General features: G+C 34.6%; 1 protein-coding gene and 1 long non-coding RNA gene across 2 annotated transcripts in view; one reads left to right on the top strand and one right to left on the bottom strand.

The window, feature by feature from the left end:
* The window catches only part of LOC136823453 (uncharacterized), a 44,526-nt gene that overhangs the window by 13,299 nt on the left and 5,106 nt on the right, over positions 1–26,121 (top strand). Inside the window, exon 2 of the long non-coding RNA XR_010849030.1 lies at positions 23,377–23,530. This is a non-coding gene — a long non-coding RNA (uncharacterized lncRNA). The remainder of the gene's footprint in view (positions 1–23,376; positions 23,531–26,121) is intronic.
* LOC136823451 (uncharacterized) lies at positions 553–25,164 on the bottom strand. The gene is made up of 4 exons (XM_067079641.1): positions 25,036–25,164; positions 5,112–5,189; positions 2,800–3,010; positions 553–2,525 (listed from the first exon to the last, which is right to left on the bottom strand). The coding sequence occupies exons 1-4, from the start codon at positions 25,147–25,149 to the stop codon at positions 1,027–1,029; spliced, it is 1,902 nt and encodes a 633-aa protein (XP_066935742.1). The 5' UTR covers positions 25,150–25,164; the 3' UTR covers positions 553–1,026.

Below are 26,121 nucleotides of genomic sequence, written 5' to 3'. Positions count from 1 at the left end.
CCATAGTTACTTTCCTCGGATTACTCCACTATTTAATTGTTGATCGTTAAGCAGAGAGGTGTTTAGTGCCATTTTCAAGTTTTTGGGCTTGGTCTCGCTTACCCCCTTCCTTTGTGTAATGTCTATAACTTATAAACAGCAAATAATTCCAGGCCTGTCTTTAAAAACTTTCTGCATGGTATAGTTCCAAAGTTAAGTCTTTCAAGTTTTTTTAGAAAGCTACGGGGAGAAGAGCTATGCCGACGGATTCTTATAAAGCCAAGGGAAAGTACATCACTGTAAAACCAATACCCTAAATCGGTCGTTTATGAAGAGATGAAAAATATTTCAAAATTCATTTAATTGAAACAAGTTCCCACTTGCCTCTGGAAAGATTACAAAAGCGCCACACGGAGACTATTAACAGAATTTGATTCAAGAGTTTGTATCCGATCCTTGGCTTCTTTTTTACAGTTTGAGAGTCCTTCCTAATTGTTCTGTTTGGCGAAATTAGGGGAAAAGCCTGTTATATAACTGAACTAGGCAAAAAATTTTTCGTTAGTTTTTTAAATCTATTCTTTACGGATTTTCCGTATAACCTTTTTTTATAACACATAATATAATAATATGTATAATATATAATATCTTACATAATACGTAACCTGCTTATAATAAATATTTACATTTTACACTACACTTTTATTTCATTTTGCAATGCAAAAAATACAACTAAAACAATAAGATGAATACAATTATTTTGAATGTTATACTTAAACGGCACATTATCTTAGTATACTTTTCAACCTTTACACAATAAGTAAGGCCCTGTTAGTTACTGCGTATGAACGACTTAATGACCAGGGAAGAAATTGAAATCGAGGCCACATCTTTTAAATAGTGTCAACGAAAAACGTAAGATATTTACAAATGATATATACTCTGTTGTGTTTTTTTTTATTTACAAGAAAAATGAAGAAGAAGGCAAAATACTCTATCATTAATCGTTTGAATTTTTGTTAGTTTGGCGCCCGATGAGGGTCGAACTTTTCATGCGTCCACTGCATCTATATCATGGTTCTTTTTCATGTGTTTCAAAAGTGCGTATTTCTGTAAGAATTCACTTGGGCACAGTCCACACTTATGCATTTCTTCACCAGTGTGAATTCTTCGATGTTGTTTATAAACGTTCGAACGCATGAATTTCTTGCCACAAAACTCGCATTGGAAAGGCTTGTATCCTCTATGGATGATTCGGTGTTGTCGTAAGTTACTGCTCAAAGTGAATCCCTGGCCACACTCATTACATTTGAAAGGCTTTTCATCGGAAGTGTGTCCACGTAGATGTTTATAAAGCAAGCTTTTAGTAGGAAATACACCGCTGCAAATTTTGCAATAAAGTTTTTGTGAGCTGTTCGTTGGAGGTGAGTCTGGGGACCCGCTTGCGACCCCATTACTACCTTTCGGTGAATAAGAGCCAGTTGATTCACTCGGTGAGTTTTGGAATTCTTCTTTGAGGTCTTTCTCTCCGTTTTCGATGTTTGACGCTTTTAAAGGCTTTTCATCCTCTTTCTCGTGGGAGGGCGAGAGAGGAGAAAATTTTCCCGAACGTTTATCTTGCATGCTTGCGATGCGAGGATCAATCCCGCTCACCACATCGTAATCATTGGGCAAAACAAAGACGGGTGGTTCGTCCCCAGGCTGCAAGTTAGCGCGGCCCATTTTATCATTTTGCTCACTGGCGTGGGTTAAAGGTTGTATCTGCTCTTTGGCATTCTCTTTCTTGATGTATGTTGGCTCTGTTTTCTCTTCTGCCGGTGTATGTCTCGACTCTCGTCTTCGGCTTCCGTGCATATAGTTGGTTGGTAAGAGAACGGGTCGGTATTTCTCATGAAAAGCATGGTAGTGCGAGTGAGGATGGTACTCACCTGCACGTGGTGATATGGGTGAACGAGATCGGTGGCCCGGACTTCTCCTTGACGCCAGAGTAGGGTTCTCATGGTGTGGGCGGGTTGGGTCATATCGGCCACCACGTTCGATCATCCAGCCGTGTGGCTGTACAAAGCGCTCGTAATGTGCCGGTGGCTCTAAAGAGGGATATCTGATCTGTGACGAACGATGGTTGCTATAAATCTCGACTCCGTATGTAGGGGAGGTGACGCCAGGTCTCTCATGTGGTGGTCTCTCCGCCTCCTCGTGGTGGTTACCATTGGTTCGAGAGGGAGGTTTACCATGCATCTCTTTCGGTTGGAGGAAGGATCCACCTCTTGGGTTGATTGCTGATGGACTGTGCTGGGTCACTGTCGGTCCGTTATTAGGAGGGAAGGCTCCCTTATCGTGGTTTGCTGCTTGAGAATTCGGTGATTGTTGGTTACTATTGTTGTTCAGTTTGGACATATCTACCTCAACACCAGGATTGAGGCTGAGTTCAGTGTTCATTCCGACATTAGTGAACCTTTTGGTCTTCCATGATTCTCGTGAACAGTCGATGCAACGATTGGTTGTGTTGCCATCTTCTCCTGTTGTCTCCTTCTTCTCCTTGCCGTCTTCTGAAAGAGTGAATTTGATAATTCGTTATTTTATTGACATTGAATTTGCATTGTGTAGTGAATTATGTAAGTTTCACTGACTGGTATCGGCTTTACTTGGAAAGTCTACACTTTTAACAGTTAAAGGTCTTATGCCAGTTTTAAGCAATAAGCGAAGGAGATATAATACAGCTTAGAAGAGTTATTGAGCAAATAAAACTCATAAATTGAATGATGAAGATATTACTCTTCTTTCGTTTTATCAAAATTAATGAAGAAGAAAAAGAACACTCACCAGAGATGAGAATATCGTATGAGATCTCAAACAACTTCGAATCATCTAACGTTACAATGCATGGAATGCCACCTTCACCGATATTCTTCGGCCGAACGCCGAGAATTTGTCGTTTTCGCTCATGCTCGGCGCCGTATAAAAGCTTCAGCACTTTCAGGGTTGTTCCGGTTTCAACTTTTAATACGGGACTTCCGGAATCGTAAATAATCACCTTAAATATAAAAAAAAATTGAAATTTAGAAAATTTGTTTGGAATATTTAAAAAATTCATTTGGAAGAAAATCCTATTTAATTGGAGGCGAATTATTTTCAGAACTGTTTGGTTTAAACAAATTTTTTAAATTTAGGTTAAATTTAGGGTTTTTTATAGATTTTTGATGATAATAAGAGATTTCGATTTATTTTTATTTAGTCGATTCCTACGTGCACGTTCTTTAAAGAGAACTTCAAAAGGTTTTGGAACCTTTTGGGTTTCTGAATTTTTTGGGTTTTGTGAAGATTTTCATTTTGATGTAGGTCTGTTGTAAGTAGGTAACTTTCACATCGTTGCGGTTCGATGAAATATTTTTAACTCGAAGAGCTTAACTTTCAAAAAAGTGAAGTATTTTTTGATGGAATGCTGTAGATTAGCACCACTAAAGATAAAGAAAATATTTCTGAAGATGATAATACATCAGACTAGAAAAAAGTTATAAAAAAAACCATAAATTTTTGTATTTTTTCAACAACAAAGTATTCATATTTTTGAAGTTTTTGTAATACAATTTGATGTAAGCTAACCACAATGACGCTTTTCATGATAAATGAGATAAAACGTTCTTCATTTTTTTTTCCTTTCAGCATTTCTTTTGTATTTTAAGTTTCTTCAGAAAGTTGCATTTATCAAAATATAATTTTCTAAAGGAAGAAGCGATTAAGCAAAGAAAAGCTGCTTAGAATATTCTAAGACTTCATATTAGGTATAGACTTTCTATTCAAAATATGTCTCGCATTGTTTATGATTTCAAAAACTTTAAAACCATTTCCCTACCCCCGCAACAGTAATATATTTTTCTAAAAAATAATGTCATTAAGGAGAATTTTCAAGAAAAACTCTCCCCCCTCTTTGAAGCATTTTTGTGATGGACAGATGTTTTTAAACTTGGGTTTTCTTTAAAAATGGAACTTGGGTAACAAAATCCCTTATTAATTTTGTTAAGTTACTTTCAAGCAATGACTCTATGTCTCTTTTCTTATCTCTTTAATTTTGAAAATGAAAAACACAAGAAAATTGATTATTGTATGCGCATTATTCCCCCCATGCTGTGAAGAAGGGGAAATTTGATTACAAACAATCTATTTCATGTTGTGTAGTAATGCGTTTTCTTTCAACCGAGAGACGGCAATAGGGATTATATCGAACACAAAAAACAGTGTCACCTTTCCCCTGCTGAAAATGAAATTAAAGATGGTGCACGTGTATTGTATACCTACAGTATTGTATCTTCAAAAGATCTAATCTTATATATTCTTTTTGCGTGAACACTTAATGAAATTTCCTCAGGGTTTATTTTCAGGCAGCTGGGTGTCTATGTACCTTTCATCATATTAAAATGCGCCATTTTTGCATTCTGTTCTTTTTTTCATAGGTACATAGAATAGAAAGATATTAAATTTACAAAGATAAGAATAAAATAGATCATGCCTCTCTCTCTATACAAAAAGATCTTTGCTTCGAAAGAACTGATTACAATAAAAGGAAATATTGCAATGAAAATCACCGCAAAAAAATCCCAATTCTTTCCTCCATAGTTCTTTACCAAGATTTTTTACCGATAATCAAAATACGCAATAATACATTTTCTTTTTTAAGGCAATACATAGAGTGACTCTCTTTCGTTTTGTGTGGTATCCTTTGAGGAACATTTTGTATTTGTTTGAATACTACCCTTTTAGTAAGGATGTCTCAAAATTTTTCTTAACGTGAAAATTTGACTAGATGGTTTCACAAAATTGCCTCATAATATCTTCATGCATTTTTATAGAAAACATGTAGTAAAACTCACACGTATGCTTATCCCAAAAATCGTTTATTCAATAGAAAACAAAAGAATTTATTGTTATTTGTACTATAAATAAATTCACGCACTCTTTTTGTGTTTTATTGACTTTTCCTCGTGTTGGCTTGAAATTAAATTATATGACTCATATTTTGAATAAACAATATCAAAATTATTTAGTTTCTATTAAAAAGTTTAAAATCTAATCTCGAGGGTTGAGATTTCAAAGAGTCTGTTATGCAAAACACAGTAGCAAAATAAGATAATAATTACCTCTCGATGCGATTTTTCATGTTCACGATCCGCCAACAAATCAAGTGTTTTCATGGTTTCAACTGTCATTATTCTATTCTGCAAAATACAAAAGAAGTAAAGATTACATCATCATGCAGTAAGTCTTTCTTCTTGCAAGGTTTCACTTCTGCCTCTCTTTCTTGTCTGCAAATTAATACTTCTCTCTAAAGTTTGCTGGGAAAACCAAATGCTGTTTAATCCTTTCCTCATCTTCTCAAGAAAAGGATGGGATAAAACCTTTTCCCACGAAGCGGTCTATAAACAGCCGACCATTTTATTATATTAACACCTTAATATCGCGTAAACGATTTGCGCGGGCATTATCGCACCATCTAAGCAACCCCTTGTACACTTTAGCCATTGTTTTCACTCCTTTTTTTCAGGGCCATCTCTACCTCTCTTGAGTGTCTCGCATAATGTGTACCCCCTCCTCGAAATGAAAATCATTTGAAGGGGATAAGAAGAAGATGTATAATATAATAGTATAATACCTTAAGAAATATAACATCAATTATTCATGTTACGTTGAATAAAGGATGGCAATTGTTTTCTCGCACCCTTAAGCAAGACCTCAAAAGACCCTCCCCTGTATTTTTTGCATAACCTTTTGTTCTCCATTTTCCCTCAACCCTTTCTATTGTTTTAGGCTTTGTAGAGGTATAAAAAGGCACAAGTGGTATATAATTGTATTATTTCCCTGTTTTTCACACAACAACTCTGATATAATGTTAATCAAATAAAAGTTGTATAAAATGCATTGTGAAAGCCATTAAGGAAAACAATGAAGAAATATTAATGAAATAGAAGAAGGATAACGAGCTAAAATTTCTTTAACTGAGAAAGAAAACGGAAAGTAATGAATAATAAAAATAATAGGTATTCGCAAGAAAACCAAGGGATGGAAAAATAAAAAAATAATAAATGTGAAAAATAATAAGAAGAAAAAGTAGAATTTATACTTCTTTTCTTTTCATGATGACGATGGAAGAAAGTTTTGCATGAAGAATTAAAAAGGCTGAATTGTGTTCGAATAATAGGAAATAATACATTAATAAAGAAAAATAAAACGAAAGAAACGTTCTTCTTATTTTGTTCCCTGTGAAGCTGTGCTGTGGTGAAAAACGGTATTACAGAAATTCGCTGTTGCTTCCCCCAAATGTCATACAGAGAAATAACTCCCTTGATTCCTCATCCAATGTTTTTATATCTACATTTTCATATCATATATTTTATTTTGCAATCAAGGGACAGATGCTTCGCTCCCTGACAGATGGGCTTACAGTGTGAGAGATGCTTAATCAACAATGAAACAAAACAAAACAATAAAGTCTTATTGAGGGGTTGTACCAAGTTTTTTTCTCTTTTCGAAGATTATATTGCTTTTTTGTTACAAAAGAGTAGGCATACAATTTAACAACCCAATATCACTTTTTCTTTTCCTTTTTCATGCGATTTTCTTCGCAACTTGATATTAAATTTCATCGCCGATAAAAGAAGGATTCCTCCTCGAAAACAAATATATTATCTTTTAACACGAGAAAATAATAAGTTCAAGGTATTTCTTTATTGTGACAATCTCATGAACCCATGAATCGAAAGGCAATACACGTTTTTTTTTTTATTAGAACCTAGTTTATAAGAACATACAGGCTGAAATTCGTCGAAAAATTAAGAACATCTTAAGAACATGCCCAGCCTCAGTTTGGAAAAAAATGACAAGAAACTACAATTTTTTCCTCTTTTTAAGCAGTTTTAACCGAATTTAGGGGTGGATCTTCAAAAGTCGAGAGTCAAATATTGTCCAAATTTTGCCAAATTTAAGTGCTCTTTATTTTGTATCATATTGTCGATTTAGAGTAGTCTGAAAAATTAAGAACGCATTTAAGAACATTCTAGGCTGAAAATTGCTAAAAAAATAAGCACATCCAGGCTCAGCCAAATTTTAGGTGTTCTAATAAAAAAAAAAACGTGTATCCATTTTTCATACATGCCGCTAAACATGGCTTAAAGAAAAGTGAAAACTAAATATTGGTGGCTGTTAAACGGGGCAAAGATGTTCGAAAATTCCTCTTCATTTGTCCTTTTTAGCGATACCCTTTTTAAATACCCAGATATTTCATTCAAAAACAAGTTGAAGAATTATTTATTGTCGGATGAAAATTCCCTTTTTAGTTTTCTACTTTTCTTTATTTTTTGCCGAAAATTTTCTTTTTTCCGTTCCGTCAAGCCGTGATGCAATATTAGCCCTTAAATAAGTCAACCATGGGTGCCCTATTTTCTCTTAAAGGGATGCGTGTTGTTCTGTTTTGTCAAACGACTTATAGAAGATATTCTATTCTAAGATGTTTTAAAATGCTTGGCCAATAGGAATGCGTTCTTTTGAGAAGTCTTTAATTTATTCCAAAACGAAAGGAATTAATTAGTAGGTCGTTGTATGGGTTTCTTGAAAAACAAAAATTCAATCAATCAATATACTCCTCAAAGGAAAGCGAAACGTGCTGTTCCAAAGAGCAAAATACAAGCAAGGAATACACGGTTTAAAAAGAGGGTACCCTTTACAAATACTGACTCACAAAATAATAACTTCACAAGACACTTTTCCTCCCTCTTTCAATTTCTCAAATAGGACAAAGATTCTTTTAACCTTTCGAAGAAGCACCCTTTCCCTACCTGACTTTCTCTATAACTCCATAAAATGAAAAGCTATGATTTAATAGCCTTAGGGTGCACTTTTGATTCCTTTTTCACATCGACCTCTAAAGAAATGTTGACATGGAAAGAGAAACCCTGTTGATGGGGCATTCATTGCAATTAGAATCTCATCTATTTCATCTTCATCTTCAATCACAGCAAGTCAGTTGTTTTTCAAATCCATCATCACAATTTCTTCTGACCTTACACATATTTCTCATTCAAAATCTCCTGCGTCGTTTCCGCCCTCCTCCCGCCCTTTTTGAACCATCTTCAGCACTCACTGACACCATAACCTAAAATCTCACAGTATATTTTACGAAATATCACATAGCCAAAGAAAAATTCACACAAATAAATACAAAGTCATCTTGAAAATGAGGCAAAGTCAATTTTTTCAACATAATTTCTTTTGGTAGCGCGAATGAACACATCTTACCTCAGACGTACGTGTAACAACTGAAAGAAGTAGAATTTTCAAAGACTGCATTCAATGCACAGTAAAACATAAATACAAAACAGTGGTAAAAGCAGATGGTTTTATAGAGTGTAAAATATGACCATCCAGTTACCGCATGTTCGCATACCTTATAAACTGTTAAAAAGCCTTCTTATAAGTACTTACAGTCGCTTTTTTACGTCTTTAATGCAATGCGATAATACACCTTGTCTCATATTCGAAGATTGGATACAGCGGGTACCCAAGATGGAGAACCGGAGTATCCAAATATGGTTAAGAGTTGCGATTCATTGGCACTCCTTAGCAGAGATGACTACTGCCTTTGTCTTTGCTTGCAAATGACGACGAGAATAATGAATGACAAAATCTTCTACCTCACATAGTCATAAGGTGGTAAAATGCGGGTTTCAAAAACTGTCTTTTATAAGAAACACCTTGAAAACCTTCTTACTGTGCTCCGAAGCCGTTTCAAACCAACTTGTGTATTGATAACTACTATTTAACCTTACACACAACATGCTTTTCCGTTGTTTTCCACCCAAAGATTTTATGGGTCTGAAGCCAGATCAGGTATATCTACAGAAATCGCATAAGAAGCTAGCAAAGATGACAATTCAGTCTCCTGTGCTTATAAGAAAAACAAAAAAGTGTGAGATGTGATCAAAACAAAGGTACAAAAGTAGAATCAGTCTGGCACCAAATGGCGACGTATGGCTTTTCTAAATACGTTGTATCAAAAAGGTGGCATAAAGTTGAAAGAAAAGAAGGCATCTGCATTTGTTCAGTAAATCTCTTGTCTCATTCTCTTTTCAATCGTATTTTTAGGTCAAAAGCCTCTTAACTGATGATGTTCGTCAGACTTTGTCTGTTCAATCGGATGTTATGCGTTTACAAGAGTTCATAAAATACAGATTGAGCTTGCGTCTACCTTCTTTGCTTGTATTTCTCTTCTCGAATCTTCTCATGCGAAAAAGTAGACAAGAGAAGAGGTATAAACCCTTCATAATCGTTTTGTAATCTGTCTTTTCAAAACGATTTGCATACAAAACTTCTTTTTTGCATCATCTCATAAGTTTTAAGTACAAAACATATTATACACTTCAACCTTTCACACGAACTCATACCCCTAGGCACCAAAAAGATGAGAAAGAACAAACACCCTGCCCAAGATTTACCGTCACTTGACCCCCATCCAGCATTTTTCATTAAAAAACAAATTTGTGCCAAGCATCAGATTTAGCAAGCTTTGTTTCAATTAGAATCACTGCATTAAAATGCAAACCAATTCACATGAAAAGAAAAGGAATCATAAAAAAACCCTTAGAATTTGTTAAGTTAAAGAATATTTGTAAATTTCTTGCAACAATGAAGGTTGTTGACTTTTCAAGCATACAATCGAACTTTTCGTATCATATAATTAACAAGAAAGACAAATAAATTCTCTTCAAGATCTTATGATATACGAAATGCAAATTTGAAATGTATGTGCAACTTTACTAAAGGTAGTAAATATATAAAGCTTTATTTTAAGAACCCTTATTTGCTGTCTCTAATGCCCCTAAACTTGAATTTAAATGTTTAAATTATAGACAGAATTTTAAAATCTTGCATACTTCGAGCGTTCCTAAAACCTAAAACCCTGTATGGTGGTACAGGCCATTACGTTACTTACATTTTATAAGCGATAGTACCAAGTACCAATCTAAGAATATGCTTATAAAGAACAATTTGTTTTAAAGAAAAGGGGCCGGTGTCGAACTTTGAAACGGGGGCAGCGCGTTGAGTTGACAATTAACACTGATACAGTATATACCAAACTGCATGAATAAATACAAAAAGAAAGTTCACAGTAACATTCTATTTCCATTCGAAGTGAAAAAGAACATGTTTTTATTGGCAAGGTGTGAGCTTGCAATATTAAAAAAGTACTTCCTAAATTTTTCACTGCTGATACAAGCCGCGCGAAAACTAATAAAAATGCGTATTTTGCATTCTGTTACCAAGCAACAGAGTCGCAACTACTGTAAAACTTAAACAAATAAAAAGCTAACAAACTAACAATCAAACTGGTAGATAACTGTACTAAGTCTCAAAGTGTCATTTTATGAAGAAAAAATAAGAATAACAAAGCCTCAAAGGTATACTGGTATTGATAAAAAAAAAGAAGTTATGAGTTATATTAAATTTGTGCAACTAAGACATTCCCGGCAGCGATAGCTGAGACCAAATGCTTCCCTTACATTGGGTGCCTTTTAAAACAAAATCTAAACTTATTTTAAAGAGGTAACACTTAGAATCTTTCAACGCTTCGATGAAGGAGGAGATCTTGTAGACGCGATATTGAGACTTCTTACCTCAAAACAATACTCATTGTTATTGTCTCATAATAGTGACACATCTGTTCCCTACCATGATTAGAGTACAGATATCGATACATAACCACGTTTTGATGAGAATTTTTCTGAAACCTGACCCCTGCTCGATTTTTTAAAATGTATATGAAAAGAAGGCATTTTGAAATTTTCTTGATTACCTAAAACAGCTGGAAGTCACATAGCTTTTGAGACTTCCATCTCATTGTTTTGAGACAAGTGTGATGAGTTTTTTCATTGCATTAGCTTTCTTAATTCTCAAAAATTTGAGCCACTCGTGCCCGATAATTGGTTTAAAAATTCAAAAATGGTTTAAAGTTTTTCAACGACTTATGTTTTTTTAAATCTACCAAGCATCAGATTTAGCAGGCTTTGTTTCAATTGTATTGAAATGCAAGCCAAGTGATTGACATAAGAAAAGGAATTTGTAATGTTTACTGCTTTTGGCAACAAATAAGTTTGCTGGATTTCCTCTATAATTTAACACAACCCTGCTTCACAATCAAAAGAGCCTCATTAATCGAAAACATGCGACATGAGACGCAATGCAAGGACAGATGAAAAGTCACTTCAGAGTCCTTGAGGTATTTCAGCTCTAGGATGTGTTAGTATTTGTTATGCCTTTGTGGTTAAGAGAAGTAATGATATCTTGCTAAACTTAATTTCCCATGCACTACAATACACAGTGTGAGACGGGGGTATCACTATGTAAAGGTGTCAAAAACGGAGACAAAAGTACAAGCAGTTAAAAAGTTGTTGAATACCAACACTACATACTTCTACCAAATGATCAATAACATCACATCTATCAACAACTTTCGAAATCTCTCGAAAAACCGCATCATTCATTGGGCGAGAAAATTCATCCTTAATACCAAAAATATGCTAACACCTCATCCATCGCGTAATAACGATGGCTTCTATTGCTCTATACACTTCTTATGTCACTAGATGAGGTTCTTTACAAGATTCAACTTGATTGGTTCGTTTCATTTATTTACACTTAACTGTCACCAATACATGTAATTCTTGTAGAAATTGTTCAACAGGCTTCTATCTTAAATTTCAATCAATGCATATTTCGTAGTTGGTTTCTCGCTAATTCTTTCAAGATGTTCAACTCGCTTGCTTCATTTCAAACACTGCTCTTCTCTACGTTAGATACAAAAGGGTTCAGACGAAATTTAACTATGAAACGCAGAAAGTTAAGTTTGCCAAACAACCCTATCTACGAGATTAACACTTCTTCGCCCCACCGCCCCACCGCCCTCTCAGATCTAAAATCCCCCCACATCTGACTAAATTGAGCATCCATAAAGTTCTAGTTAGTCTAGGCTCTACTCACTCTTTTGTTTTCGTCTAGCCTGTCACCTGTTGAACATTTATCTGTGATCGAATCGCTTCGTCTTCAGTCTAAAGAAAGACTGATGCATTTGATGGAACCTTTTCAAGAATGCCCTCTTGTTGATCAAAATCAATCATCAAAATGTCCCCCTTCTTTACAAAACCACTAAATTTCTTTCTTTTTCATACTTTCCGTGTTTTTCTATCAAAATTCGTCATCTTTGTGAAGAAGAATAATGAATTTTCTTTACCTCCATATCCCCCTTCCCTTCATTTTTTCTTAACCTCATACAACAAAAAGAGACAAAAGGCTTAACGACTACTTTGCGACTTTTTTTCATCAAAAAACGGACAGAATAATTTACTGCGATATCGCGAGCATTAAAGAGAAGAGTAAAAAATTGCTGAAAATTAATCGAGTATTCTTCCTATCTTAATTCTTTATCAAAACTTTTTCTTTGATTGGCACCGTCATATGAAAATTCTTTTCCCCTTTTTTTCAATATATTTAATCTACCTCTTAATTATTTTACCCCCTTCCAAATAAAGCATGTTTGATTGGATATTAGGCTTCTGTATTCGATGTGTCATAGCTACCCACTGCGCTTAAACATCTTCACTTAAACCCCCCTCCCTTAAAAGCAAGATTTATAAATTCAAATCTACAAATTTTGCTCTGACTACGCTCGCGTACTTTTTACCCTCGTATTTTGATAGCTTAAGTAAATTAGTACTAGTAATCTCATGGTTATGAGGGAAATTCGGGATAAATTTCCCGAGGTAAATTTTGAAATTTAAAACATTTCGAAATTTGACCGAGGGTAATTTATCCAGAATTTCACGAAAACAATCATGAGATTCCTGGTTAATCTCATGGTTTGGATTGAAACTCTAACAATTCTGCAAGACGTCAATTCAACACTGGAAATCAATCTGAAACTTTAAAAAGAGGTCTCAAAAAAGTCATAGAAATGCGAATCGAGTTTTAATTGGATAGTATTCCATTTACTTAAGCCTTCAAAGTTAGTAAGAAATTCAAAAAAGGTGAAGAATTTCCAAACGATGGAAATTTCACTTTTGCGGGAAATTACAAAAGCTAGGAGGGAAATTCAATTGACGTTTTTTCTTACGTTAATTTGTAATTTCCCTCCTAGCTTTTGTAATTTCCCGCAAAAGTGAAATTTCCATCGTTTGGAAATTCTTCACCTTTTTTGAATTTCTTCAATCAACCATGAGATTAAATTCTAAAACTTCTTCGATTTAGACAATCCACTGCGTTGCTGCGTCTGTACCAGAGTGTATTTCACATATAAACAGTACATCACGGAGAAGAAGAATTTGTATTTTGAAATTCCCGTATGTATCGGGTCTCTTTACAGACAACTGCGTTACCAATCGTGGTCACTGTAGAAGTGGAAAATAATCTTCTACCAGTGAAGATAATGGATATTGTTCACATACGCTTCATAAAAGGACATCATTTTATAACATTTGCTGACATAGCATTTTTTAAACAAAAGAAAGAATAACCTTCCCTCCTTTCCGGACCGCAGGAACACAAATTTTGAGAAACCCCTTTGTCAATTCTGCTTTATCAGAATAAGAGGCAGGCGCCTTCGCCTTTCTCTATCATGAAAAACTGTGTCTAGTCACTGCCAAGGTTCAATACTTCCCTTTCTTTCCCTCCTCTGTTTAAACAGCAAGCACACTAAAAGGTCCCAGTTGATGTCCTTGTTCGGCCCTGTCACCCTTTAGTACCTCAAATACCTTTTTTTGCATGTATGAAAATTTTTGGATGATGATAAATTATAGATTTTTTATCAATGCAGAAAATTTCGACATCCAAAGTTTTAGAATGTAAATGATTAAATATTATAAAAAATCAATGCATCAAAATATTGATTAAGAGATGCCAATATTTTCTTTTAAAATAGCAGTTTATTCTCAATGATTGAATAAGAGAAATCAAAAATACTTTTAAATATTTAAAACATTGGCAACAATTCTTTAATGGAATATTTTGCCGTCTTACTATGCCAACTACATACCTCAAATGAATTCTACACTGAATTATTGATTTTTCTTTTTCGCAATGCTCAATCGAACTGTGTAGATTAATGTTTTCATAATAAATGCGAAAAGAATAGATTTCTATTTAAAGAAAGTCATTCAACACTTCACTCATACCTTCACATTCTAAAAGATGATAACTCATGTTCATAAACTGTTCTTAATTTTCAGCAATGTTAAGTCTCCCTATGCTTGAAGATTTGTTCTGTATAAAAAGATTGAAGCTCGAACTCAGAGGGGGGTTTCAGGGGGTACCTGATTCCGCAATTCCGCTAATTTTTTTCCAAATTTCCGTCAAACCGTCTATAAAAAGACCGAAATTCCGCCATCGAAAATTATTTTTGTCAAAAATTCCGCGAATTTCGAATATTTTTTTACCAATTCCGAAATTCCGTCTAAATTTTTGTCAAATTCCGCCACTCCGTCCGAAAAAAGGGCCGATTCCGCTCCTCCGACAACCATGAACCCCCCCCCTCAGAGACTCAGAGACACCCGCGCTCATTAACTTTCAACCCTATCTCATAACAATGAAAACCTCACTTTTCTCATGGAACTGATTGCCTTCTTCAAGTAGTTAAACTGATTTTAGGACTATACAATTAACATGAATTCAAATGCTAGTTTGTATTCTTAAATTTGGAAGAAAATGAATTTAGAATACTGTACCCGGTAATAAAGCCCGTGTTTTCTCTTGCTTCACAGAGGGCTGGCAGCAGACGAAGTAATTCCTTTGCATGAAATCTGTGTTATAGGCATCTACGAGTGAAATTTTATCTTGGGGCTGTCAAAACAATTTATATTTTTGACGCATGCCCAGTAAGTTTAATCTGATTTCGCAGCAGGATTTTTTTGACTCTTTTGTTTTTGATGGGATTAAATCAGCCAATTGTGATTGGTATGAAGGGGTAGATTGAAGAAAAATGAAGCGTATTTTTTTACAATAGAATAATCCTTTTACTACCTCTTTCCTCCCTAATGAATAAAAATGAAGTTGGGCTAAAAAGGGGAAGGCTTTTCTTTTCTCCTACGCGAAATCCAATCAAAAATACTTTATTTTATCACTTTTTCTTTTGAATGAAAACAGAAGAATGAAAAGTAGGCAATGTTTGAAAACAATGATACCTTTAACAAAAGAGTTTTTTTCAAACTTCCAAATTTTATTGTAAAATGGTATTGCTTTTTTTTTTTACTTTTTGCTAGTTTTCATGCAAACTTCTTATTAGCAATAAAAAAACAAAAGACACTTTGCAATAGAAATAATCCCATCAAAAATAATTATTTTGGAAAAATATCCAATTCACCTCTTCATATTATCTCTATTGCCCCTCTCTTTTACTTTCCGGACCAAGAATATTGCAAAAAATATAGCAAAAATCTTTTTTTCACCCTTACATTATTTTTATACCAATTAATTTGAGTGATTGAAAACTCGCCCCCAATCCACTTACTTTATTTAATTCATACATTTTATCAAAAGTGAAAATGTTAACCTACTTATCACAATTTTGCAATATTTTTTTCTTTTTGCCATGTTTCAAATCATTAGCGTTTGATCACTTTGGCCACCTGAAAAATCACTTAAACTGTAGGTTTCAGGAAACAAAATTGGACAACAGACTTAAAATTTGGTCTACACGTTTTTTATAAGAACAAATTATGTGGGAACATAAGGCTTCGATGGCTTGAATATAAGAGCAAAGTTAAGAACATTTAAAGCTTTGAGACCCCCCCCCCCCTAAAACACCCGACTTCTTTGGGAAGTGAACAAAAATACTCACAAAATTGTGAAAAGATAAGAACATTTAGAGAACATTTTTTGGCTTTAAAGATTAAACTCAAAATGCTAAGAGCATAAATTTTGGAAGTTTTTAAAAAACGTGTACTTGGACAAGTCGTAAGGCTATAATACGGCTGGCGGCAACATAGCGTTGTCGGCGCCTTAAAGTCTTAAATCTTGGCTCCTGAAATATATCTTGGCTACTTGAGTCTTGAGCCTACAAGAAAAAATTTAAGCAGATAGCGTACCCCTCTGCTTATAAGCTTCCTAGTGGGGCTCTGTTCAGTACACGCTTTTTTATAAGGATTTGAGACTCAATTTTGGCAAAAAAAGAATAAAAAGAATATAGAACAATCTCAACCTCAGTATTGATGATAAATATAGATTCCATGTCCCTTTTTTGTTGTGCATAAAGTAAGCATATCTCAAGAACTTTTTAAGAATATTTAAAGTTTGAAAAACGCAAAAAATAGGAACAGCCGGGCTTCATCCAAAGTTTACTGATTCTTATAAAAGAAATACACATAGGCACACAGACACAGAGCGGTTTCAATACAGAGTAGTTTGCAAGACAACTAGCAAAAGTTAAAACAAAGCAACCAATACCATTTTACAATGAATTTGGAAGTTTGCAAAAAAAACTCTTTTTGTTAAAGGTATCATTGTTTTCAAACATTGCCAACTTTTCATTCTTCTTCTATTTTCATTCATATTTCTTTCAAAGGATGAAAGTTTGATTGACTCGCTGGGTTTGACTTAGAAGCGTCCAAACTCGAATCCAGTCCCTTAGTTCGCTTTTTTCATGATTCTGATGGCGCTCACGATTGTATCACATTCATCAGTAAAATCTGAAAATGATGCCAGTTGCTCTGGGTACGACATTGGGTAGCATCTGGTGTTCTGAGACATTGCTTCAGATAAATCGACACGAAGAAATCTCATCATTTTTATTTACATACTTTACAGTCAACCTTCTCTAAAACGAACCTCTATTATTCGAATTATTCTGTAAATCGAACTAATACATTGGTCCCTTCAGCCTGTAATATCGTACAAAATACTCTCCGTAATCCGAATCTTTCTCTAATTCGAAAAAATTATTTGGTCACTTGAAGATCGAATTAGAGAGAGTCAACTTTACCTTTTTATATTGAAGAAAAGACACAGAAGAAAACTTCATGAATTAGGACAAGTCGAATAATCATCAGTGAAGGAAAAAAACTAATGAATTTGCACCCATTTCTAAAAGAATTAGCAGGAAGAAAACTTTCGAAGGGGTTTTCTTTACACCATATGCCATTTCGCACTTTTTGTGGTAAATTGGGAACAGATTTTTCTGCTACATGATAAAAAATGATCAATTTTCTTTTTATCAATAACAAACAACAAGGGAAAAAGGGAACTTTTTAGTCTGGTATACACGAGTAATTGCCACGCCCCAAAGAACCGCCCTCTTTTGAAAAGTATAAGAAAACACAATAGTGCTAAAGAGGGCGTTCTTCCCATTTCCTTATTTTTAAACTTTTCCTTCTTATTTGGTATTTTTTTCTGGAGAACTTAAAAAGTGTGATTTTTCCTCCCTTATATAACTGAACACCAATATTTTCTTTCCTTCTTTTTGATTTATTCCTTTTACCTTTTTCAAAAATGGGGAAAAAGTTGTTGCAGCCCCATATGTATTCTATTTGCAAGACCTAAATATATTTGATTTTTCATTTCTCTTTCTTGTTTGTGACTTGCGAAGTACCTCACGTCTTGCCTTTCTCGCGAAAAAGTTTCATTTTCTGAAAGCAGTGCTAACATTGAGCTAGAAAATTAGTGAAAATTTTTCATCTCCTCAATTTAAACATATGGCAATATACCCTTTTCTCTTTTCATACACTTTTCTCAGGATAATTCTCTTTGTATGTTTCTTTCAAAAATATCTATAGAGCTGACGAAATTCCCCCGGTTTCCTGACCCAAGATTGGACCCCTTAGTATTGACTTACACTTACTGATCCCTGTACCCCTGTGTTCATCTTCTTCGTAAAAAGTATGAAGCTTTTTTCTAAAACAACCTTACATTATCAAGAATTATCAAGTATAAAATTAAACTTCAAAAAGCTCCGTATTTTTACTAGGGACATAATTGCGTTTTAAAGTTATTTTGGTCAACGTTTACAAGCGAGGTGTTAAATAGGCCTTTTAAAAAAATTAGTAGAAACCTCAATCTTGACCGAATTCTAGGAACAACACCTTAGTATCCGCTACTGCTCGCAAAGTCGTGAATTGAAAATTTTATTAAAGGTTTTATTTTTACATAAGTTTTCCCGTTTCATAACAGACACATATTTCATATAAGAACAGTGTCTGCCTATTGATGTATGCTGATATAAACAAAAAAATGTTTTTTTCTCTCTTTTTGACCAATCTTGCTATCCACATCCGTGTCAATTCAATGTGAAAAAGCCGGAAAAAGCTTGTAAATTGAAATTGATGGGTCAGCAAACGATATCACTCTTGCTTAAAAACGAAACCTTTAAGTTCCTCCTCGTTTAATGCTTAGCTATTGAAAGAAAAGGATCATGGCACAGGCGTGTGTGGAGATGCAGAGTGGCTGCCGAATGGTCTATTAAGAAAGAATAAAAACATGTTTTATCTTTTAAAGAAATAGCTAGCAAACTGACTAAAATCTTCTTCTGATTGAAATTGCTTTCTGATTGTCTTTGATGACCCTGGGTCCAGTGAAATAGACGAACGAAAGACACCTTTTAAATGACCCTGGGTCCAGTGAAATAGACAAACGAAGGACACCTTCTAAGTCGAAGAATTTTCTAAAAGATCGAATTACAAGATCGAATTATTCTCGTTTTTACTTCCGTTGACCAAAGCTTACCATTCGTCAGTTACCAAAAATTTGAGTTGACAGAATTGATGTTTCCTTTCTTTGAATTAGATTCGTTCAGTTAAACACTTTTGCTTTGTTGGAGGTGATAGCAGCCCAGGAGATGGAAGAAAGCCTCACTAAACAAAGGTAGAACAATGAACAATTAATTTCTTTTTGTTTTAACTTCTTCATAAATTATGATTATTTGCATAAATTATCATAAATTATTCACAATGATTTCTTTTCCTTTGTCAACAGGGAGCGGCACAACCCCTTAAGGTTTCTCTCTAAACATACATGATATGTGGTATTTATGGAGAGAACTGTTCCCCAATCAATAATTTAGAAACTTTCCCTGTTTGAGATTTCGAACGTTCGACCTCCTGCAACTTCCCTACAAAATAAAGTTAATTCTTTGCAAATGTGTTTTTCTTGTAAGGTCTGCATGTTGCCTCGAATGACTCAAAGACTTTGTAGTTGAGAGTTTTAATTTTAAGTGATTTTATATTGTATCGTTGTTTGAGTTAAACTCAAGGTTAGGCTCAAAAAACTATCTGCTCCAGCAATTTTTGAAAGTTTGTTTTTCTTGTTATTGGAGGTAAACATGACTGTATACGAAGGCAAGTTATTCTTCGCGCTACAGGGATTTTTCAAAACAATCAATCAAGATGAAAGAGAAATTATTAATTTTGTGGAACATGAAACAGTAGCTGTGATGCTTGTTCTTAGAGAGGTTTAGTGCAAAACTGTAGAGTTGAAAAAAAAAGAAAATTGAAAAATGAAAAGGAAAACTTAATTTGTATCTATTTTAATTCTCCCCATGTCTCTATCTTCTTTCTTGCGGATGGTGTATTAAATGTTTTTTCAGTTCATTTCGGTAAAGCAGCATGTTACATCTTTTCGATGGAAACAGAAACGATCTCCTGCTAGCAATGTTGCAAAAACAGCAACTGGGATGTAATGAAAGTGAAAATGAAGAATAAGAAATGAAAAGAGAATTTCATCTTTATATTTTCGCACTGATGGTATATAACAGCATGTTGTTTTAGTCCAGCTACTGCGTTCTATTTCAATATTACCTGTTGGTAGGGGCGAAGAGGTGTTGCCAGCTTGTCATGAAATGAAAATAATCTTTTTTTGTGAATGTATGTAAAAGTGAGAGAGACATGAAAACATTTTCAATCAATACTCATTCTATTACAAAGAATATCTTGAAACTAAATAATAATTTTTCATCAAAACTTTACAAAATCTCCCTTGAAGAGTTGTAAGAGTTTTTTTGTATTATTTTTGTAAAATGTATTAAAAATTTGAACCAAAATAAAGCAGTAGACGAGATGATCAAGTATGAGATGGATGAGGAAATAGAAAATAACACTCAAAAAAATATTTTTCATTAATCCAACTAGCTTTGCATTTTTAAAACTTTAGTTTTTGAATAAGTTATACTTTTTGTGGTACCCACAAAATTTCCCCAATGTCTTAAGCATAATAATCCTTTGAAATTTTTTTTTCAGTTTTTACCAATACAAATTTCAGCTGTAGCCAAACGATGAGGAATTTTTTGATAGATTTCTTTACAAGATATATGCTTCTTCATAAAAAAAGAAAAAAAATAAGACGGAATCATAAAAATACAAAATAATAAAGAAAAATGCAATTTCCCTTTGAAAATGTAAGCGAAGGCGACATTTTCGTATCAGAAAATTTTTGTTGCAAAAGTCGCCCGTTTTAGGGGGAATTTTTTATAAGTTTAATTCAGCAAAGCTTGTAAAGTAGTCCTTCTTTCATCACAATAGAAAACTTCAAGCATTAAAATTAAACATCTAGAAATAGAAAGATCTAAAAAAGCTGGAATTAAAAAAAATATTTTTCGAAAATATTTTCATACGAAAGACTCGAAGCATTTCATTGCTAGCAAAACAAACGTCTTTTTAGAAAATTCATGCATTCATATAACTAACGAATTGTCACCCGTTCGTCATAGTCGGTGGGCCCATAGTGGTACTAAATAAAGTTTCTACATCCCTGTCTCACAGTGTCACTATCTAATTTGGAAAAGCACAGACGTCACAATGAAATACCTACACCTCTGTCTCTGCCCTTCCTTTTAATGAGTGAGGATTTCGAATGATTCAAACTCTATTAACTATTTTTTAAGATATTCATTTACTGGTATGAGTTTTCAGTCATGTCCCTGCTGCCCAACCAACGTTAGGTCAGAGCTACCTTGTCAGTTTGTAATAGAAATTCTCGTATTCTTGATGAAATTTACTTAATGTAGTAGGAGGCAAACCTTTAGGACCCGTGATATCTTTTATGCGACGCAACCAAACCTGATCCATTTCAAAGAATGAAGTATTTAAACAGTTTTTCGCGAGGGGGCTCCACTCAGTTCTCTTTATCTTTTTTTGGTATAACTGGTTTTGGGTTTTATTGACTCTGAAATTTCGTCACATTTTTGGGGTCAAGATGTTTTGCCTGTCTTTTTGGAAAAGACCCCCTACGAATCAATCAGCGTTAAAATTTGAATATTCTTAAAGATATATTAACTGGCTTTATTCGTCCAATACTCTTTCTGTTTTGCTCAATTTCTTTGAATTTCCTTTTCTTCCTTTCCGCGAGGGCAGTTTTAGGTCTGTATTTTCAGATAGGAAGTTAAGCAGTAATTAACTTATAAAAAAATCAGCGCCAAATTTGAATTATATTCTAAGGATGACTTTTTATCTATTTTCATTCACACCCATCCCGGTTTTGGTAAAAATGATGAATTTTAAAACGATTTTTACTTCTGCGACATTTGTTTTGCTTCTATTCATTGGAGGAGCAAATGTTTTTGATGACTCATCCATAACAAACCATGCTTCGTTTTCATGCTTAAGCTAACAGACTTTCAAACAAAAGGGAACATTGTATTTCAAAATGGTAGATATTGCGATATGTATGAGACTCTGAGGGAGTATATGAAAAATATTCATAAGCACATGGAAGTATAAAAAGAAAATGAATGAACAAAGCTTGTTACCGCTAGTACGAAAGTGAAAAAGAAACAAAATTCGACATCTTGTGCTAGCACTACATCAGATATGCTTTCATTATTTATTTTGGTCGTTTTTCTGTAAAAATATAAGGGGAGAACTGAGAGAAAACAAGAACACGTAATAATATTGCTTCAACAGTTTTCCCTTTTTTTCATAACTTTATCATCCCATTCCGTTTCTTCGCTTATTTTTCCACACTTTGGGGGTTGTGATAAATGATTTATCTGTTGCCCCGTTTTAACACATTTTTTAAGCCCGTCTGTCACAAAGTTCCGAAAAAAAAATTTTATCTTGATAAAGCCACAAGTAGGAAAAATATTGATGGTTGCTCGCGGCCGTCAGAACTTCATCACAAGGAAAAAGAAGAAGAAGGAAGCAACACAAAGAAAAACATTCCCTATTTTTTCATATGCTGCCCTTAACCACATCACATTATGGTCTTAATACTATCTTACTTTTTTAATTATCTTCTCAAAATATCTTTGCCCCAGAATAACACAGAAGGGCAAAATTCTTCCTTTTTCAAAAAATGAAGAAGTATTTTTAATTAAAATATTTTGTTCCTCTTTATACCAGCCGGTGTCTTTCTTGCGTCTTGCTATCTCGCGAGCGAACCATTTTTTATCAAAGTCGCGGCTTTGAAGTCTTTTCCGAGTTGCGTAATTCGCAGAAGACATTTCCGCGTTTGCGGGCTACCATTTACCAAGGTGCAATCATTAAGTGATCGATGGTGTGATAAGCACTGAATAATGACGCTTTTTTACATAACGTTTCTGTATGTGCTCGTGCTTTTTTATCGTAAAAATTTGACCATGTCACCTCTGCCAAAATCAGTATTGATTATCCATCCAACATGCCGACGGTTTTGGGTTATGCGGCGCCCTTTTCTCGACTATACTTAATTGAATTAGGAACAGACTGTATCAGCAAAAAGTAAAATGTGAATGAGGAATGTGAATGAAGTGAATTGTAAATGTTTCTGGCATATAAACATGCTGTTCAAGGCTAACTCCCATGGATGTAAATCAATCAATCCAGAGTTTGTATGAAAATCGCGTGGACCGCACAACTTATTTATGAAATCCTACAAAGGGGACTTTTCACTCTCGGACCCTTAGCGGAACTAAAAAGGAGAAAAAATAGGAAAATTTTTACGAATTCTACGACCCTTATTGGGACTAATTTGACCAAACTTTGATCTTTCAAGGAGCAAAAAGTTGAAATTTCCCTATTTTTCCGACCCTTAGTTGGACTAAAATTTAATTTTCACATACCCGTACCCTTCACTTGCCTAAGTACCCCCCCCCCCGGGATTACCTAACAGTAGAAGCATTGTCACAATAGTCACTCCCAGCGGTTAGTATACAACTGACTCTCTCTAATTGGATCTCTTAGGGACCAGAAGTACTTTTCGAATAAGAGAAAGATAGATGCTCGAAAAAAAGAGAATTGTATTATTCTTGCGGAGACTGATATCTTGTTTCGTCAGATCTAATTTCGAAAAGATTACATTCAAGTTTTTCAATGCAAATTCCAGTTCAAATAAATTAAAATAACGCCCCCAAGTATTTCCGTACCGAAAGATCAAGCACAACACATTGTTTTTCTTCTCAATCTTCAGGTAAAAGAAACCACTCCCTGGACGCATCTTAAGAAAAGGAAGCAGTACAAAAAATAATGCAATGGAGAGATCTTTGAATTGATACGACATTGAGAGGATAAAAAAGTACGAAGGAAAAGGCATCTGCTGCAAAGTGCATTCAAAAAGCAAGCAGGTATAAAAAGCTTTCTTTATTTTGTTTTCTTTGCCAAGATGTTGAAACCTTGATAAGGATGTAGGTTCCCACTCGTATAACAAAAATCTAAATAGCCTTTTAGCTTGGCATTACCTCATTTCAAAGGCAATGCTTTTTATTTTTCCTTGGACTAAGATCATGTGCAATGATAAAATGATGATAACAAAGAAAGCAGAAGAATAGTTTTTTCGCAATTCGCAGTTTGGTTTCGCATCTTAGAGTGTCATAAAAGATTTCGAGTATCTATTTCCAGCAACTTAGATTCGATATTTCGATAAGACAACTTTTATGCTGCCTTTGTATCAATTTTTCAGTCTCCGTTTTATTCAGCCCTACATTAAGGCTTTGCAGACTCTACATAAACAACAATTGAGAACATTTTAAGAACACTTAAAAGAACATCCAAAGCATCGAAAATACTTTGTGTAATTGCGTGTTCTTAAAATGCATTTCCAACACAAATTAACAAATATTGAGGGCTTTCCAACTTTCAAGTATTCCATCTTATGGTACATTTACCTACATTTGAATATCTGATTCTCCGTATGTTACAAACAACTCAGTAGAGGTTGCTGGTTGTGGACCATGTAGTGCCAACCATTGAGTTTAGAGCCCGAAGGGCTAGAGTAGAATCTCTAACCTTTCTCATGCAAAAAAAAGTGAAGCCACTTATTTCCTAGAACGCGCCGCAATCATGATGACGGATGTATCTAGTTTCTCTGGCACCCAGATGGTGAAATTTTCATCCGACACGCTAAAGCTCTGAAGGTCGGGAAAATTTTTAACATCTGGAAGGTTTACATTACGGAATTTTGCGAGACCGCGTCAAGAATTTTGCAGCGGGAGGTCTGGTAACCCAGCCCTCGTTTTCGGGGATTGGTGGGTCCAACCGAAATATTTATAGGTTTACGCACAAGGGCTGTTGAACCCAACTGAGGGTGCGGCACATCAAAGGCCGACTATCATTCCCCTCCGATGGGAAATTGGCCCGCTCCTTTAGAGCTTTAGCGTGGCCGGCCAATCCGCCATCGGAGTATCAGATAAGTATCTAGTGGTTCCTTTGTTTTTGAAGACTGCATTTTTTGAAATCTATATAGATTCTACATTCAATCAGGTTAGTCTAAAAACCACGCGCGGGCTTTCTGGATGGGAACTTAAGCGGCTTCATTTCCCATCCAGGAGTCTCGAGTCTAGCCCTCTGGGCTTGGAAGTCAATGATGCCAATTGAATTGAAAATTCTATACATGCCAAACCGAACTTATTTTATACGCATAATATTATCCCATGGAGTCAATGAAATGGACTAAATAAAACTTTTTAGAAGTTGAGACTGATCTTCATACAATCATATACACTATTTTTCTGGTCTGATCTGGCAATAACTTTTACTTATTCAACTAAACTTTCACCTATACAATAATGTGATACATTTGTTTTACGAAAGATTGAAAAAAGGAAAAACAATAAACGAAACGAGATAATACCTGTTTGAACGAATACCCATAATGCTCCTGGTAAAGATCTTTGCGGTAATTGTTGTGCATTCTGTTGTCCGAATTGTGATGGTGAAAATTCCTGCCTCCAGAAAAATCGGACATCTCAAAATTAATTCCTTTTCAAAAACGCCGTGTAGCCCTATATGTCTCAGGTCAATGTCAATTTTTGTCATTAAAAATCAGTCAGAGCAGAAATCGCAAAAACAATGACAAAAGAAAAAATCTAAAATGGTCAAAAGTATTATCACTAGGGAATTGCAATTTGCCATTCTGGTGTAAAAATATTCAAAATATTGCCTTCATAACTGAGGGATTACCTGTCAGTAGAAGCATTGTCACAGTAGTCACTCTCAGCGGTCCGCTGTGCATTTTTTCCTTCGCTGCGGGACAAATTATACCGAGCGCAGTTCCCGTTCGCTGGCTTATCCCTTAACACAGCATTTATTGCCTTATTGTCTTCGACTCTTAAGCATTTTTTATTTAAGCACCCAACACACCGAGTGCTAAATTTCTCATTTGGGGGTCACTAAACCCGTACAGATAAAACAAGGCCATTAAAAACTTCTGAAAGTATCTAAGGGTCTTCTTTTTTGAGAAGGTTCTATGGTAGAAGAGTCTCTTTTACCCCTAATTCTCTGAGTTGCCCCCAAAATAAAGACTGTGTTGTTTTGATGCTTATGAAAAAGAGATTGCATCGAAGTTGTTATTTTTGTGATAGTATCACTGCATTTTTATTTTGATCCAATTTGCAAAGCAGCATGGGAGCTTTTCAATCCCTTTGCACTTTTGTAATATTTCTATACATGATTTTCTATGAGCATGTATAATTTTTAACTTGAAATTTTTTGATCCGAGTCCCTTATGTTGCTCAAATAGCCTGCTTTGCCCGCCGAAGCATGTCCCTTAAGATCTGTTAATATTCAAATTCAAATAAGGTTTAAAAGTGCTATGTTTGTAAAATTGAATTAAGACTTATTGTATTATTTTATTAAGATTCTTAAATTGTTCTTAACCAATGTTCTTATACGAAAAAGAGGGTAATTGATTGAGTTACGAATTCTCAATAAGCAACGG

This window comes from Clytia hemisphaerica, unplaced genomic scaffold (assembly GCF_902728285.1).
Source record: "Clytia hemisphaerica strain Z4C2 unplaced genomic scaffold, Clytia hemisphaerica genome assembly, whole genome shotgun sequence".
NCBI classification, from domain to species: domain Eukaryota; kingdom Metazoa; phylum Cnidaria; class Hydrozoa; order Leptothecata; family Clytiidae; genus Clytia; species Clytia hemisphaerica.
The sequence above is the reverse complement of the archived record's forward strand: the minus strand, read 5'-3'. Positions and strand labels throughout refer to the sequence as shown.